This window comes from Plectropomus leopardus, chromosome 23, assembly GCF_008729295.1.
Source record: "Plectropomus leopardus isolate mb chromosome 23, YSFRI_Pleo_2.0, whole genome shotgun sequence".
NCBI lineage: Eukaryota > Metazoa > Chordata > Actinopteri > Perciformes > Serranidae > Plectropomus > Plectropomus leopardus.
In genome coordinates, this window is record NC_056485.1 from 4,688,785 (window position 1) to 4,704,762 (window position 15,978).

Here is a 15,978-nt window from a genome sequence, read left to right on the forward strand (position 1 = left end):
CTGTCCCCTCTGTCCTCCCTCATCTTTTTCCATCGCCGCTAAGCCTCGCCCCTCTGAGATCATGATTATGCAGCCTTTCTTTCCCCATCTCTGTCTGTATTTCTCCCTACCTCCCCCTCCCCGCTCGCATGCTGGCGTCATCGCTGTTGTCACTTTGAAGCCAGGCAGGATAGCACAAGGGAGCATGAGCAGGGGTGAGCCTAGCTTTAATTGTAGACTGTTTGTGATGGAAATTAGATCTCACTCAAGAAATAATGGCTGGGGATTAGGCCGAGCCCCAGGGTCAAGACTGGCTGTTCAGACAGCTATTGACTCTGCAGCACTCCACTCTGAATCGCATTTGATTTAATGATGTGTGTGTTTGCATATGCATGTTGGTAGTGTGTATGCGTGCCACAGTGGAAGAGTGCAATTTATCATAGATAGTCTTTTGCTGATCGGCCAAAAAAGTGCATATAGATGACGGCTATCTTCACCGCATATGAAACCATTATATCGAGGTTTAGTATGTTGCTTGACATATCTATTGGTGTGACTGAGACTGAGCAGAAGAAATAATAAGTAATAATTCATATTACTTAGGGCCCTCTGGGAAGTATGAAGCTATGCAGAACTCAGAAAAGCATATTTATCGCTTGGCTCTAGACAAATGTTGTTTTTTTTTTTGAAGTGTCAGCTTTCAACTGAAGAGGGATTTTTATATAAAGTACATGGTGTCTAAAACTGCAGGCAAAAGCAAACTACGCGCAAAGATGAAAGATACCAGATTAAATAGCATGTAAAAATGAATAATTGCTGAATAACTTAACCCTTTGAAACCTGAGCAAATTGGCTTGATTTTTTTTATAAAACATGGAAAGGCAATGAGCCCTTTTTTTAACAGTTAACAAGAAATTAAAAGAAAAAGATACACGGAAATTATTTAAATTAGCAAAACAAAAAAAACAAACAACAAAAATAAAAGTAAAAGAACAGAAACTGGAAAAAATAAAAAATATAAATGTAAATAAAAATATCTGATAATTCAATTGATTGATATTGTTTTCTTGGCATTTTTTGTAGTGATTTGAAAATTTCTAATGATTCTCTCTATTTTTTTAGGTCATTTTTTTGTCAGTGTTTAATTTTTTTTGCAACTGCAGGACATTTTGTGTCAAGTTGTTGATTTTTCCCATGTTTGAGAGGAGTTGTTTCAAAGGTTTAAATTCTTGTAAAAGGCATCTCAAGAAGCACAAGAAACCTGATGCTGATGTGGGTTAACTATCCATCCGAATTTTGTGTGGTATGTTTTGTATGTTACTTATATTTGCTTTGTTTTTTTTATGTTTCTTCCAGAGCCCCAGCTGCCACCAAAACGATGGGACCCATACCTGTTTGAAGCTTTATAATCCCTAAATTGCACGTGAAGAATGGGTTTACGCTAACACCATGAACGCTTCCTATGCTCCAGCAGACACCGGCAGACTCTGATACCCGTCTACTCCCCGGCTCCCTCACTCTTATGCTCATTTTCTTGTACGTGCACTCCCCTTAAAGAAAGATCACAATCGGATAACTCTTTTCCCCCAAGCTTTTGGCGGCAGCTCAAATTTCCTGGAAATTGCACTGAGATCTGGATTCTAGAGACGGAAGATTCTATTTTCGGGTCCAGGATAGACCAAGAGGCTTTTGAAGAAAACGGCTGTGTTGAAATTATCATACCCCCCCCTCTTTTACTCTCTCCCGCTATTCCTCATTCCTTTCCTCCAAGTCCCAGAGGCACCAACTGATGGAGAGACGAAGGAGAGAGTCAGGATAAGGACAAGAATTAGAGCATCAGAGAGAAGAGGAAAAAACTGCTGATTCGCCAGGAAAATTGGAGTAGGGCCCCTGTGAGGATTACTTTACCCAGTGAGCTTAATATCCCAGTTCAGTGATATATAATACTGGTTGTTTACATTTGAAATCTGTAGCCACAGCGAAGCTCGGCCTTACCTCTGGGGTGTATTTGACCGATAAGGCATCAAATAGAAAAGGGGAAACTTGGGAACTTTGAGCATGACAAGGGGGTTAAGATTCCTGTGTTGGCCCCTGTGGCCTTTGACCCTCTTCAGCCTGTTCACCACCGTGAAGATGCTGGAATTCGGTGGGGCGCCTGGCCAGTGGGCACGTTACGGACGCTGGGAAGCTGGATCAGTGGGCGAGCTGAGCTTCAGCCTCAAGACCAACATCAGCAAAGCCTTGGTACTCTACCTGGACGATGGCGGCAACTGCGACTTCCTGGAGCTCCTGATCGCCGGGGGGCGCCTCCAGCTGCGCTTCGCCATCCACTGCGCCGAGCCGGCCACTTTGCACATGGAGACGCGGGTGAATGACGACCGCTGGCACATGGTTCTACTCACCCGCAACTTCCGTGAGACACTCCTGATGGTGGACGGCGAGACAAAAGTGGCCGAGGTCAAATCCAAGAGGAAGGAGATGGCGGTGGTCAGTGACCTGTTTGTGGGCGGGATCCCTCCGGATGTACGCCTCTCTGCGCTGACGTCTAGCACGGTGAAGTACGAGCCACCGTTCCAGGGTTTGATCTCCAACCTGAAGGTCGGCGAGATGCCTCCTACTTTGTTAAACAGTCAGGGCATTCAGAGCGACCTGGAGTACCTCTGCACCAAACAGAACCCGTGCTTCAATGGAGGGTTTTGCTCTATTCAGTATGGAGAAGTTCACTGTGATTGCACCCACACCCGCTTCAAGGGGAAGTACTGCAAGGAAGGTAAGGAACCATTATACTCTACCTGCTCTCCTGTGGGTTCATTGCATTGTCTTGTCTTGACAAATTAAAGCTAACATTGCAGATTTGCTTGGTTACTTCAAGTCTGTGGTATGTCATGAGATCTTGGAGATTTGACTCTTGCTTTTTGGGTTTTGTGGTCACTTTGTAGCAAATCAGTCTCCTAAGGGGAATAGTCTTTCTTGACCTTTTTTAGGTCTCTTGGAGTGAAGTCACAAGTGACTCATTTCACTGGTGTTAGGCAATAGGATCTTTGTGTTCTAGTAAGGTTTAAAGGCCGAGACATGCTGAACAAATATCAAAAACTAGTGACGACGAAAGCCGGCTGTTGCGTCAACCCAAGTTGCCTGTTTCTCAGCCAGAGAGTTGCACTTGAACACACTGTGATGACTGCAGCCGACTGCTGACTAGTGTGTACATGATGCGCCTGTGTGAGAGGAGATACTGTACCAGCAGTCGTCTGTAATCATCATTCTAAAAGGGAAACCAGGAGACCGACATGACTTTGGTTAGCCATTAAGCACATTAACGACACAATTTAATAAGCTCAATGTTCAGTTTAACTCTATGTATCAGTCTGGACTCTCTGCCCCAAACACTTTCCAAAGCACAAAATTCAGCCGGCCAAGTCATGGAGCCTCTCTGTAGCTGAAAACATAGGCAACCAATCAGGAACTGCGTTGTAGGTGAATATGTAGCATATAGACCGCTGCTTGCAGAACAGTAATGGTGGCTTCTGCAGCAACAAGCACTAACTCTAACGTTCATAAACACAGCAATAAGTGAAGTTAATTCAGAAAAACAGTTGATAACAATTAAACAAGGACAAGAGGATGCACTTCCCTAGTTCCTCAGAGGAAAATACTTTTTCACCATTTTTCTTCGTGAATTTGGCAAAAGCTTGTTTTGTCATCTGGCTTTGTTGTTGATGAAGATGTTCTCTGGTACAAATTCGATGTTTCTTGTTGTCTCGCCACTGATTGTTGTTGACGAGGATCACATACAAATGGTAAATATAAATACAATATATTTTTTATACAGTTACTGTGTAAATGACAGTGTATTTAGTCACGCTTAGACTGCCTGTTCAAGGTGGGAATATCACGCTGTTATTCCAGCTCGCTGTTCTGTATATAACGTTTGATCACAGAAAGGAGGGACGGAGTGGTCGTGCCTCTGAACCTGGACAAGTGGTAGTAACAGTCCTGAAATGAGGTCTGTGTAAAACGCAAAGCTGGAAAGACATGAACATGGGTGGCACGCGTGTGACATTTTGACGATGTGCATATGCGTGCATCCCATCCTTGGGGATTTAAAAAGCTGCTGTGCGCAAAGCAGCTAATTCAAAGATGAAGCACAGCGAAAATGTCTGCAAACTGAAAAAACAATGAGATTCAAGAGCTCCTTACCATCAGAGCAGAGGACAATATCAGCCGCCATAAAACAGAGATGGTAAATGGTTGTATTTGACATTTTATGCCTTTCTTATTGTTCAGAAAGTGCTGCTGACACGTATGTTATATGTCACGCCAGAGGCTGATGCTAGTGTGTTAAACATGACGTCCGTCAAATCGAGTACTCCCGCCCACTGAAAGTGTCTGGGGTGGCAGAGAGTCCCGACTGATACAGAGAGAGAAACACAATGTTAAGTTCATATTATCAGGAGGGTCTACCAGACTAGAACAACAACAAAAACGGTCAGGAAACATTTCTGCTAAAAAAAAAAAAGCTCAATGACTAAAGAAAAACAAGCCTATCTTATATAAGAAGTTTGTTTTGACCTCACTCCCTTTTATCTTTAGTTCTTTCTTTACTGTTTCTCTTCTTGTGCGCTAAGCTGAACTGCCAATCAGAGTGATTTTATTCATCGACAGGCTCCACTGTCACCGATGCCGATTCAACATGCTGAATAAAAAAAAAAAAAGCCAACAAGTGCCGGCTGGGGCCAACAATGTGACTGATTGTCTGTCTTGGTGTGTCAGGGTCTTTACCTTGGTTTGGGTCTCAGGTTTTGTGATCATGTTGTTACAATTCAGTCCCCTAAGGGGTCAGTGGTATGAGAGGTTGCCAGTTGAACAGTTCTGATGTGTGTAAATTACACTAAAATAGTCTCTGCTTGACCTTTCTACATCTCCTGCAGTGAAGTCACAAGTGACTCTCTTCCTTGGTGTGAGGCACTTGGATCTTTGTATTCTAGCAGGTTGTAATAGTTGAGTTGTTGACCCAGCGAGGGCAAAGAGTAGGGAGCATGAAATGCTTTCTGAAAAGGCAAGCATATTGCTATTTTCAGTCTATTGTCAAAATTGTTTTTAAAAAGTTTCATTGCTTGAAAGATTGAGTTGTTGAAGGAAAAAAAAAAACACTTTTTCAGGCGTTATGTGACTCATACAAGAGATTTAGACATGGCACAGGTGCTACTTTGAATGTGGCTGGGAGTTTTCGGGGTTTTTTTTCTAAAACAATTCTTAACATCAAAGGTGCTGAATATCTAAAACTGAATATTTCAAATGCAAAATCACACACTGTAGGTCTGCTTTTCAACTCTGTCCTGCTGTTTTTACTGTGTTTTTTCTCCTTTCTTCTTTTTTCATCCTTTCTCTGTCTTTTCTTTCCAAGCCCATTGTCTCGGGCGTACACCCTGCTTTTGCCTCCGTTTGCTCTTGGGATGTGCTCCTGTGCTGTCAACTAATGTCAAACTCTGTTCTGTTTTACACCTCTGGCTCCCTCCTTCACTGACACATCCCATTTCCATATCTGTGCTTTTCTCCCTCTGCTTTACGTTCATCCATCTCTCTGTTTCTCTCCGTCCCGCAGCATTTCCTTCACCCGCCTCCTACCTCCTCTTCTCAAGGCTATCTGGGCTTTCCATCTCTCTTCACCCACCTCCCCCGCTCTGTCTCTCCCGAGCTCACTCCCTTACTCCACTTATCTCTCTTTCACCTTTACCCGCTGTCAGCACTTCCTACTCCCGCCTCTCCTCCCCCCTGCACTTATCTCCCTCCTCTCTTTTCTCTCAAACTGTCTGCATCTTCACACCGTGCTCGTGAATTCTTTCATTCCCTATGCATCCATCAGAAATTGCTTACTCTGTCTTGATCATTTGTAATAAAGGGGAGAAGCCCTTCATCTGCCATTATCTCCACATTTTTCCCCACCGTTACGTGTACTATTAATATTGCATCGCATAATCCATAATAATCAATAGACTGAGTCGCTCCTACCTTGTCGCGTGTGATGAAATGACTTGTAATTACTGGATCTTCAAAAGGCAGATAACTACTTTGCCAGAAGTTATGTGTCAATTGTTTGAAGTCTTGCATTTTTGTGGCACCCACAGATAAGCTTTGAGAGCGCTGAAAAGGAAATCAACCCAAAACAAAATATTTTGTTTATTTTTCTATTTTTTTAGTGAGTATTGTTTTTGATAGATCTGAAGTAATAATAATAAAATCCGCATGCAGCCTTGATTTTGATCAAAGCTTTTAAGTTGTTTTGATGTAGAAAGTCAAGTTTCGAGATGCTGCATTGTTTCGTGTTTGTGAAAGCTTCTTGTTCTTGCACTGCTGTTTAAAGGCCCTATTGCACAGCAAATGGTGCCACTGCTGGACAGCCATATAAGTCTGTCTGTCTCTCTCTCTCTCTCTCTCTCTCTCGCCGTCTCTCTCGCCGTCTCTCTCTCTCATATTTCTCACTTCCTTTAATTCTTGGAGCTTTTCTGTCCCTCTCTCTGTGTGCTCTGTGTCAGATTGCTGTGTGGTTGCTGGAAGCAGATACTGCTGCCTGGCTCTTGGCTAAATTGAGAGCAGAATACCAATGCAGTGCTACAGTGACTGCAGGAAACATTTGTCCTTTTGAAATGGAGAGAGAGGGGGTGAGATAGAGGGAGAGAATGGAGATAGAGGTAAGGAGCAGAGAGACGGAACAAGAGGAAATCGAGGAGAGAGAGCAACGGCCGATCAGCGGCGAGAAATGGAGAGGAGAGCAAGAGCGAGAAAGACAGCATGAAGATATTAATTTGCTCTGTGTTAATTTATTTTCAGAGATGTTCTTTGGTTTGAGGACCGTTAATTGGGTCATTATGGCTGACTGCCAGTGCAGCGGTGTATTTATTCCTTTTATCTAACACGTGGGTGGGAATGTAAAGGTCTCTCTCTTTTTTAGTTGGTTTTAAGACACTTTAGATGTCTGTACTAACAAATCCATGTCTCGCTGTGTTAGCTCTGTGGTGAAGGGGCCGTGTCAAAGGAAAGCTTATTTTTAAAGGCTTGCTGCCTGCTCACTCTGCAGAGGAAGAGCACATCATTTCATGGGTACATTTTTAATGATGAGATGTGGCACTTGTAATAAATTCATGTGTCTTGTTCCAGATGATCCATGATGTGCTGCTTGATCATGTAGGCATTTAGCTGATGCTGGTCTTCACATAGATTTACAACCAGGAAAATATACTTGAAAATCCTAGACCACCAAAACTACTAGGTTGGGTACTGTTCACATTTGAAGTGATACCAGTACTTGGAATTGTGTACCAGTACCCAGTGGTACTATTTTTTGGCATTCTATTATTTCTGTATTAACAAAAATGTCACTTTTAACAAGCTGCAACAAGCAATTCTGCTTCTCTGCTCTTTCTAATCACATGTAGAGCTAAGTCTCTGTAAAAACACAATCACAGGAATTATTAAAGAATAAAATAGAACAGACTCCAGAGCTATCAGTATAGCGGTGATGGTTTCAGTTTGGAGCTCCGTGGGTGGCTTTTCGGCTTCAGGGCGCTTCCGCCTCCTGTTTGAACTCTGCGTTTTCATCCAGATGCATTCTTACAGGCCTTTTTTTACCAACATGGAACTGGTTCATAATGGTTCCTGCACCTAATTTTGAATCATACAGCATTTGGGCAAAAAACAAATTTGATCAGACCCAGAAAAGTCAGTTTTCAGCTGGAACCAAAGAAAAAACTGTTGTTTTTTTTTACCTGAAGTGTGAACTGTGACAACATCAGCAGGTGTGTCATATTCTTCAGGTTGGAAAGAGAAAAAAAGAAAACAATGGAGAAATTGTCCAAAAACAAAAGAGCACGCACTGGTTTAATTAATAGTTGATCTGTTCTTGTTTTTTGGGTAAAAACAAATATCTTTAATAAAACAACAAAGATTTGCAGGTAAACAATATAATCTGCCATTTTGCTAATAATGTTTACTTCTGTCCTACTATTGTGTGCATTAAATCAATTTAAATTATGTTTAACTCCATTATTTTGGGGTGGAAGCAGAAATCTCAGAGGCATCTAAGAACCCAGACAATTGAAACCTGAACAAGCTGCATGTGCAGATACCAGCAGCGGTAAGAGAGAAGGTATTTATGCCCTGTTTGGTTGAATTGGCCTTAAAACGACATGTTCTCCAAACCCTGATATGCTACAGAACACACACAAAGGCAGAAATCCTAAACATTAAAGAAATGTAATAATACAATATCATAGAATGAGGTTTAGGAACCAGGGAGCAAGTACTAGAAAAAATTCTAATACTTCTGCTGAATTTAGGGATAAAGTAATAGTAAGTACCGAATACTGTTACAATATTCACCCAAAATTGATCCATCAATTTAATCCTCAACATGCATCCTGTATGGCTGCCACTCAGAGGAGCAGCTCATTAGCAGAGAAACTGTTTATGTGAAAAGAACAAAGACGGCTTGTTCACATGTGGGTGTAAAAGATGCAATGGGATGTGAATCACCAAAACAATAGCTAATGGGCTTTTATAGGAAAATAAATAAATAAATAAAGCAGTTGTGTTTCATGGATACTGGATAATTATACATAAACTGCAGTCAACGATACCTGTCCTTCAAACACAGCCCAGGAAATGGCTTTTAAGAGAGAAATAGGTTAATGTTAATATGTAAGATAGTGTGAGACGTGTAATATCCTGTTGTGGGTTAAGATGTAATATGTTTCTAGATTAAAGCTATCATTTTGTCATGATCGCATGCTGACAAAAATGCACACTTTTTTATACCATTGTGTTTTATCACTAATCAGATGACAGCAAAGGCTGAAAGCCAAAATCCCTTACCCATTACTGAGAGACCAGTAGTAGGCGAGTATGTGTTTTTCTTCTTTTTTTTTGTATGTGTGTCACCTTCAATGCCATTGAAGGCCTAGAAAGCAGGTCAGGCAACAGTAGAAAGTAGCACGGAGGCCAAAGAAAATTTGACCATGGTTTACTTTCTTATATCTCATACCTATTTAGTCTTTTTTTATGGTAAACTTTGTACCGACTAAAAAAATGAACAGAATTTTTGGCAGTTCAGTTGGCAACTGCATTGTGCCAGCTAAGTGTCTATAAGAACTGTTCACCCTGTGTCAAATTTCCATCACTGCCGATCATTTTTCCCAGTAGTGAATGATGATTGACCCTAACCTTTCCCAGTACAAAAGCCAGCAGCATTTCCTGCAGAATTAGATCATATGTGTGGCAGCAGTACCAATAATGAAATAATACCTTGCTTTTTTTTCCTCAGAAATGTAAAATATGGAGGCATACAAACATCATAGTACTGTTAGTGTTTTCAGTATGCTGACATGACACTAACATTCGTCACTGATTTTATGTTTGGGATGTGTACACCCAAGGCTTTAGGTAGAATTTGAAATTTCCAACAGATGGCAAGTGCTATTCCATTATTAGGCAAAGATATAATAAACTAATATCACTATCAATGGAAAATGAATCATGGATTTTCTAGGTTTAAAGATGGGCCTGATCAAACAGTTGAAGTGTCTTGGTACTTTTTACACCATTCATTATTTATAGTATTTTTGGATAAGGTAAAGTTTACATCACTGTGCACTGTCTAAAATAAATTCCCAATAATGTATGAAGGTATACAGTAAACATGTCAATATCAGTTAGGACATTTTATTACATTATTGGTCAGTACATTACATTATTGGGTTTTATTACATATTCAATCAAGTTCTGTGCAGATTTCAGTACATTTTCAGACGTTAGTACATTTTTAGGAAGTGGTTACATTATTGGGTGCTACAAACCACTGTGTATTGATCTAAGAATCTGTCATTTTTTTCTCAGAGATGGTTGAAAATGGTTGACTGGTGTTGGCTATGCTGTACAACACTTAAGGTTTGATTAAAGAAGTGGGAATAAGGTCTCGTCTTTAATGACAACTTAGGAAATATAACATGTCAAGTACAACATCAACATCATTAGCAGTAAGTTGGACAAGACAGTGAGAGTGTAATGATCGCCCTTCTTTACTGATAGCTGCTGTATGCTCTCGAATACAAGCCTTTGGAAGTGGCAGCCTTTGATGTACACATTAGAGCATACCAAGAGAGAATGGAGTTTGACACAAAGAAGTTGCTTTCAAGTCTGACTGGAAAGAGCCAAACTTTTAGCAATGTTATCTTAACCACCTAATTCTTGCATAAACCTTCCCTAAAGATGCACATTCAACAGCCACATTCTGACAGTTCTGCAGTGCAGTTTGGACACATGATTGAAATTGAAGCTATCAGCCACAAAGGTCTAATTTACAACAAAAATATTGTCTTCCAGACTTTTTGAAATGCTTTGTAATGGTGAATGTCAGCCCAAAGTGGAATCAGTAGAATCTGAACATTGAATATGACAGCTGAGGTTTTGTAATTTAAGGAGGTTGTGCCATCTCATCTCCCTCAAGCATAGTTTTTTTTTTTTTTTTCATCCCGCTGCTCCCTTTGTAGAGTCTGTATCTCCTGTTGCGTTCATTTGAATACCAGTGATCTCACTCAGCTGTTAGCACCCTTCATCCACGTCTATTCTTTTTGACTCATTTACATGAATATTGTTCAGGTGGAGGAGGAGGTTGTTCAGAAAAGATGGAGGTTAAAGGTGAACATCACAAAGTCGGCCTGATGATTATTTTAAACTGACCTTTGATATCACACAAAATTCACATTTTACCTCACAAATATTACACTGACTACTTCCCGAGAAAACCACTTGAAATATTTATGTGCTGGATGTGTGTAGGTGCAGCTTTCTTGCTATAATCATACATTCTGTTCCCTTTGACTTGCATTTTGAAGTAGTTTTGGGAAGACCTTTTTCCATTAGGGCTTGTAATTAAAGCCGCGATGTGCCTCTATGGGCCATTGTTTTTATAATTGATGCTGACCTTGGCTTTGTTCTCTGTTGAACCCCAAATGGCAGCACGGGGCGATGTAGTTATGAGCTCTCAAGTCAGGGTAATTAGAGGTTAAATGAATTTGTGAAAATGACTGCTGTGATATTAATATATTCATTTACTTAACAAACTGTGAATAGTCTTTCAGGTTGCCACAAGGCTGAATTCTGCACCTGTCTTTAAAGCTATTCATTATGTTGTTTTTATTCTTTTTAACGGACCTTTAATTGCCACATAGAGCTGACTTGACAGACTAAAGCTGGTAGAAATGGTACATGCACAGCCACTGCCTTACAATGAAATGAAAACAAAAAAATAATTTAGCTTGAGAAATATTAAATAAATGTTTTCCTAACGAGACACTTTTTTCTTGGCAACTGGATGTAAGAATAAAACTCAACTAAAATCAGCATATATTGACTTTATTGATCTCTAACTATTTCACTGTATCAATTTGCCAATGTACCGGTTAGTGAATTTAATTACTTTCACATTGATTTTAGGAGGAAATCTGCTGGCAACATCAGTGCTATTGTGATATATTTAATTAGATAGTCACTTAACACAGTGTTGAAAAGTCTTGGGTGCTATAGGGTAGGCTTGGTATTACAGTATTACAGTATTCAGGAGTATTTAGAATCCTGAAGGTATATTTTTCATTGGCATCATAAATGCAGGTGCTCCCCTTTCTATTTAACTCATTGGGTCTCATTCATTGAACATGAGCAGAATGAATTTGCATCAAGTGTTCACAGATGGAAATGTACTTGTACTCTGGCATTCATCAATATGTCAGTAGCTGTGATCTTACCGTTGGCACTAACAACATCTACACTTGCCTCTGACCATTTATTACGCTTGTGTAAATACGGAATACAGATAAATATTGCTTATCATTATGCGAAATTAATATTTTTATTCCTATGGTGCTCTGTTATGTTCACAATATGCAGATACCTTTAAAAAACAAAGTTAAACATGACAAAAAAGTAGAAATATAACACATTTAGTTTAACAAGTTGGCAATTACCAGATGCAATGGAGAAAAAAACAACCTGAACCTGAGACCAGCCGTATGTAGTGCATAAAACACACTACCACAGCTCAGTTTACAATCTCTACTGCTGAAACAGGTGGCTGAAGTCAATGACACTGTGACATCTAGTGTAGGGATAAGTTACAGGACTGTAAAAAGCCAGCGGCCTGCAACAGCAGAAAGAGAGCACAACTAACTTGGTGAATTAAGGGCTTATTTTGACCGAACCTGAGCTGGTGATTGTTGGAACAGTGGACTTACTAGCAAGAGTAACTCGGATGATTTGGGTGAGTTTTATTTTGTTTATGCCGAGTTTGCATCAGATTAGCGCTTGCACACTTATACCACCATATACAGTAATTTTAAGGAGGAAGGTATGAAATATTACGTACTGCCTAAGTCTACTATAGGGTATGACACATTAGCAATGTAACTGAAGCTCCGATGTTGACGGTTACAGCAGACGGTGCTAGAAATACAGGCACAATGTCAGGTGTGCTGGTCTGTTAGAACTTTTGGGTACACTCGTTTGGATAGGGGTCGATAAAATATAGAAAGTTTGCATATAGAAAGCATTTGCAACGCCAGATCAGATTTCATTGCATATGTATTGTACCCCATTCTGTAACTTGAAATGACGCTGCACATTCTCTTCTTTTTAACCACCTTGACCTCTGACCACACCTTTCACTGATTGTTGTGGTTGGGTGTGGTCCAAAAAATGCTCTGTCATACCTGCCACCACACCAACAGTGATGCCACACCTTTACAGCACAGCAGCAAGAGGTCAGCAAAACCTTATTTTGTAATTGAAGTGTAAATGCATGTATTCATTGGAGGCCTTTCAGCTATGTTTTCCCACCCATTCGTGTCACGCACCTTTGAGTTTTTTGTTGTTGTTTCTTATAATAAATCAGCTGTCTAGTCCAGCTAGGTTTGACTCACGCTCTACACACCTGTGTGAGTACATCCTGTCTGACACTGATGGAGGACTGAAGTTACTGCTGTTGCTCTGTGTAGACACTGCATATTATTTGCTGATAACTGAAATGTATAATATACAATTATCTGTACGTTGGGAAGTTTGTTGTCATAGCTGTAGGTGTAAAAATTCATTTTTTATAGTTACACAGGTTTTATTGATTTCACCTCTGTCAGATAAGAAATAGTCAGCTGTGCTTTACATTTGAAAAGTAGTCTTCCCTCACCTAATCAGTTTTAAAGCATAGGCGTGAATTTAGTTCTCTTTTTTAGCTTTTGACAGGAACTGATATCTGGCAGTGTCACATAAAATTGGATGTTATCCATCCACATTTGCTGGCTGTTCTCTGGCAGTGATTTAAACACTACATCACCATTTATGAGGAAAAAAGGTTGATGCAGCAGCCCTTTTCCACTTGGCAGCGCCATACAGAAAAGTGTTCAAAAACAGCTGCTTAGCTCATTACGGCTCACTATTCTCCAATTCACTTTCATCATCACTTTTTATTATATATGTTAGAATAAAGCAGAAACCCAGGTCCCCGAGGGGCCCTGCAGTTAACCAGCCTGGACCCTGCATGTCTGGAAGGCAGCCCCCCTTCCCCCTAAAAGAAAGAAGCCCTGACCTGAGGCGAGCCTGTAGCTGCAGAGTGAGAAAGCGAGAGAGAGAGGAACAGAGCTGCGTTCAGGGAGTCAACACGTCAGCTTCAAACACACACTGTCCTTTTATAGCTTGTGGAGATGTTTCAGCGCAGCCTGTCATAAACAGATGCTGTTTTCCTCGACAGACCAGAGTAATCTGGGTTTATCAGCTGTTGTAATTCATGAACGATAAGGGCTCAACACCCCTCTTAACACCGCAACACCGATGAACTTGACATTTTATATGCTGTGGCTCTACATCATTTTTAGCTAACGCTTGAGGAATGTTTTTTATATGAACTTACATTCAGATTCAGAAAGGTGAGCTCAAATGTGAAAATCTTTTCTTTTCTAAAACAGACAAGAAAAACATTTCACACCCACAAATTTTGGACATTTTGTACTCCAACTTTAAACTGATATAATGAATACATATTTTACCAAATGACCTTATGACACATGGAGCTGTTTTTTTAAAGAAACAGTGTGTAGGATTTAGTGACATCTAGTGGCGAGGATTACAGATTCCAGCTGACACTTCTCCCATGTGCCAAGTGTGAATTCCTACAAGAATTCTTTCAGTGGTCATTTATTGTTGTTTTTTAGCGGGAGACTAATTATCCGCAGAGGTTTCTTTCCCTAGCAGCAAATTTTCCCTAGTGGTCTCTGGTGGTATGTAAGCGAAATCATCTGTAAAACTATTAACAGGACACCTCAAACGGCAAACATGGTCAATTATGACTCTTTCTATTATGGATTTTTGAGCTTTGGAGGTTTTATATTTGTAAAATGTTACCAAAAAAGAAAAGCGATTTGAAAAAAAAAACCCAACATTGTCACAATTCACAGTCCATGAGGTGAGCGGGAACTTGTGGGCGGGGCCAGCAGGAGGAACACTCCTGCTCATAATCAGTGGGCCGCATACTGCGGAAGTAAACCAGGAAGCTAGATTTTTCGGCTGCCAGGCAAGCAACTCCTCAGGAATGAATAGGCGCCATTTTTCCTCCACTGTCTAGATATTATTTAAGTCTATGACAAGAACCCACTCCCTTTGTAGATATAAACGACTCATTCTAAGGTAAAGAAAACAGAACAATTATTATATTGTATGTAATATGTCCCCATAAATCCTACACACTGGACCTTTTATATAGATATGTATTTAAAAAGAACCATAGATAACCAAACTGTGAATACTTTTCAACTTTGAATATGTAATTGTTCCTGTAAATAAGCCAAACTGTTGTGTGTTGAGCATGAGTAATTTCCCTTGAATCCTGATACTTCCTGTTCCAAATAAGTCAAAAGGTCTCTTACCTTGACAGAAGATGATGAAACTGTAGTTATTTTTCTATCAGCTTTTCCCCCTCATTCCATCCTCTGCTGTTGCTTGCAATCCTCTGAGTTTTAGCCGCGTTTGTACTGAAAGAATAGTGCTTCTTTCTCTCTGTGTTGAAAAATTCCTGTGGGCAATAAAGCATTCCAGCAGATTTTCCAGCAAATCTACCCTGATGGCACAAAGGCGGAATGTAGGAATGGTCTCAATCCATGAGGCATTAACTAATGTTAATGCCTCATGGATGTTAGGATACACAGTTCTTTAAATATCCCCGAATGTGAGTTGAGTGAGGCGGGACATTGACTTTTAGTGGTAACAGTTGGGATGGGAGCGTGATAGAATGGGGCTGGGGCAAAGAGCAGAGGACACCAAGGAGAGTCATACATCATGGTGATAATTGTGCTATCTTCCCACTGGCAACCACAGAGGGAGGAGGTGGAGTGAGTGTGCGTTTGGGGAGGGGGGCGTCTCACTGCCTGATAATTGAACTCCCAATTAACTTGTCCTGTATACATAAATAAGTATAGTGCTAATGAGGGGGCTGTACCCCATTCGGCTGCCTGAAGAGGTTCCACAGATAACCTTATCAGCGATATGTCTGGCTGTGACGACAGAGGCTGACAGAATCCAAGCCATGTCTTTTTGCCTTCACCAGCCAACTCCGCTGATAAAGTCTAATGAAGCCCTCCACGCTTCAAGTCTCCACTGGATCTGATCGCTCAGATTTTGTTGGTGTTTATCAAAGCTGCTGAGTTACAGCTCTGCTGCTGTGTGCTGTTGGGACTTGGTGTTTGTAAAGTAGCTGTCGTTATCTTTCTATCATTCTGGCTCTCTTTCCCTCCCTCCCTCTAGTTACCCAATAAGCAATTCCCTCAGTTTCAGTTTGAGTTGGTTGGTTATGGGCGCATATGGGAAGACTGCGCAAATATTTAACTTATGTGTGTTGTTAGAAGTTTCAGTGGTGCAATTTCCCCCTCGAGTCACAGCGGTGATAAAAGTAATAACAGACTTGATTAT

The 15,978-nt window shown here is 40.6% G+C and overlaps 1 protein-coding gene across 1 annotated transcript in view; it reads left to right on the forward strand.

Moving 5' to 3' along the window:
- Positions 1-2,017: 2,017 nt before the first annotated feature.
- nrxn2b (neurexin 2b) overlaps positions 2,018-15,978 on the forward strand; it is a 742,597-nt gene continuing 728,636 nt past the window's right edge. Inside the window, exon 1 of the mRNA XM_042512007.1 lies at positions 2,018-2,749. Coding sequence (XP_042367941.1) covers positions 2,038-2,749 — 712 coding nt within the window. The 5' untranslated portion in view covers positions 2,018-2,037. The remainder of the gene's footprint in view (positions 2,750-15,978) is intronic.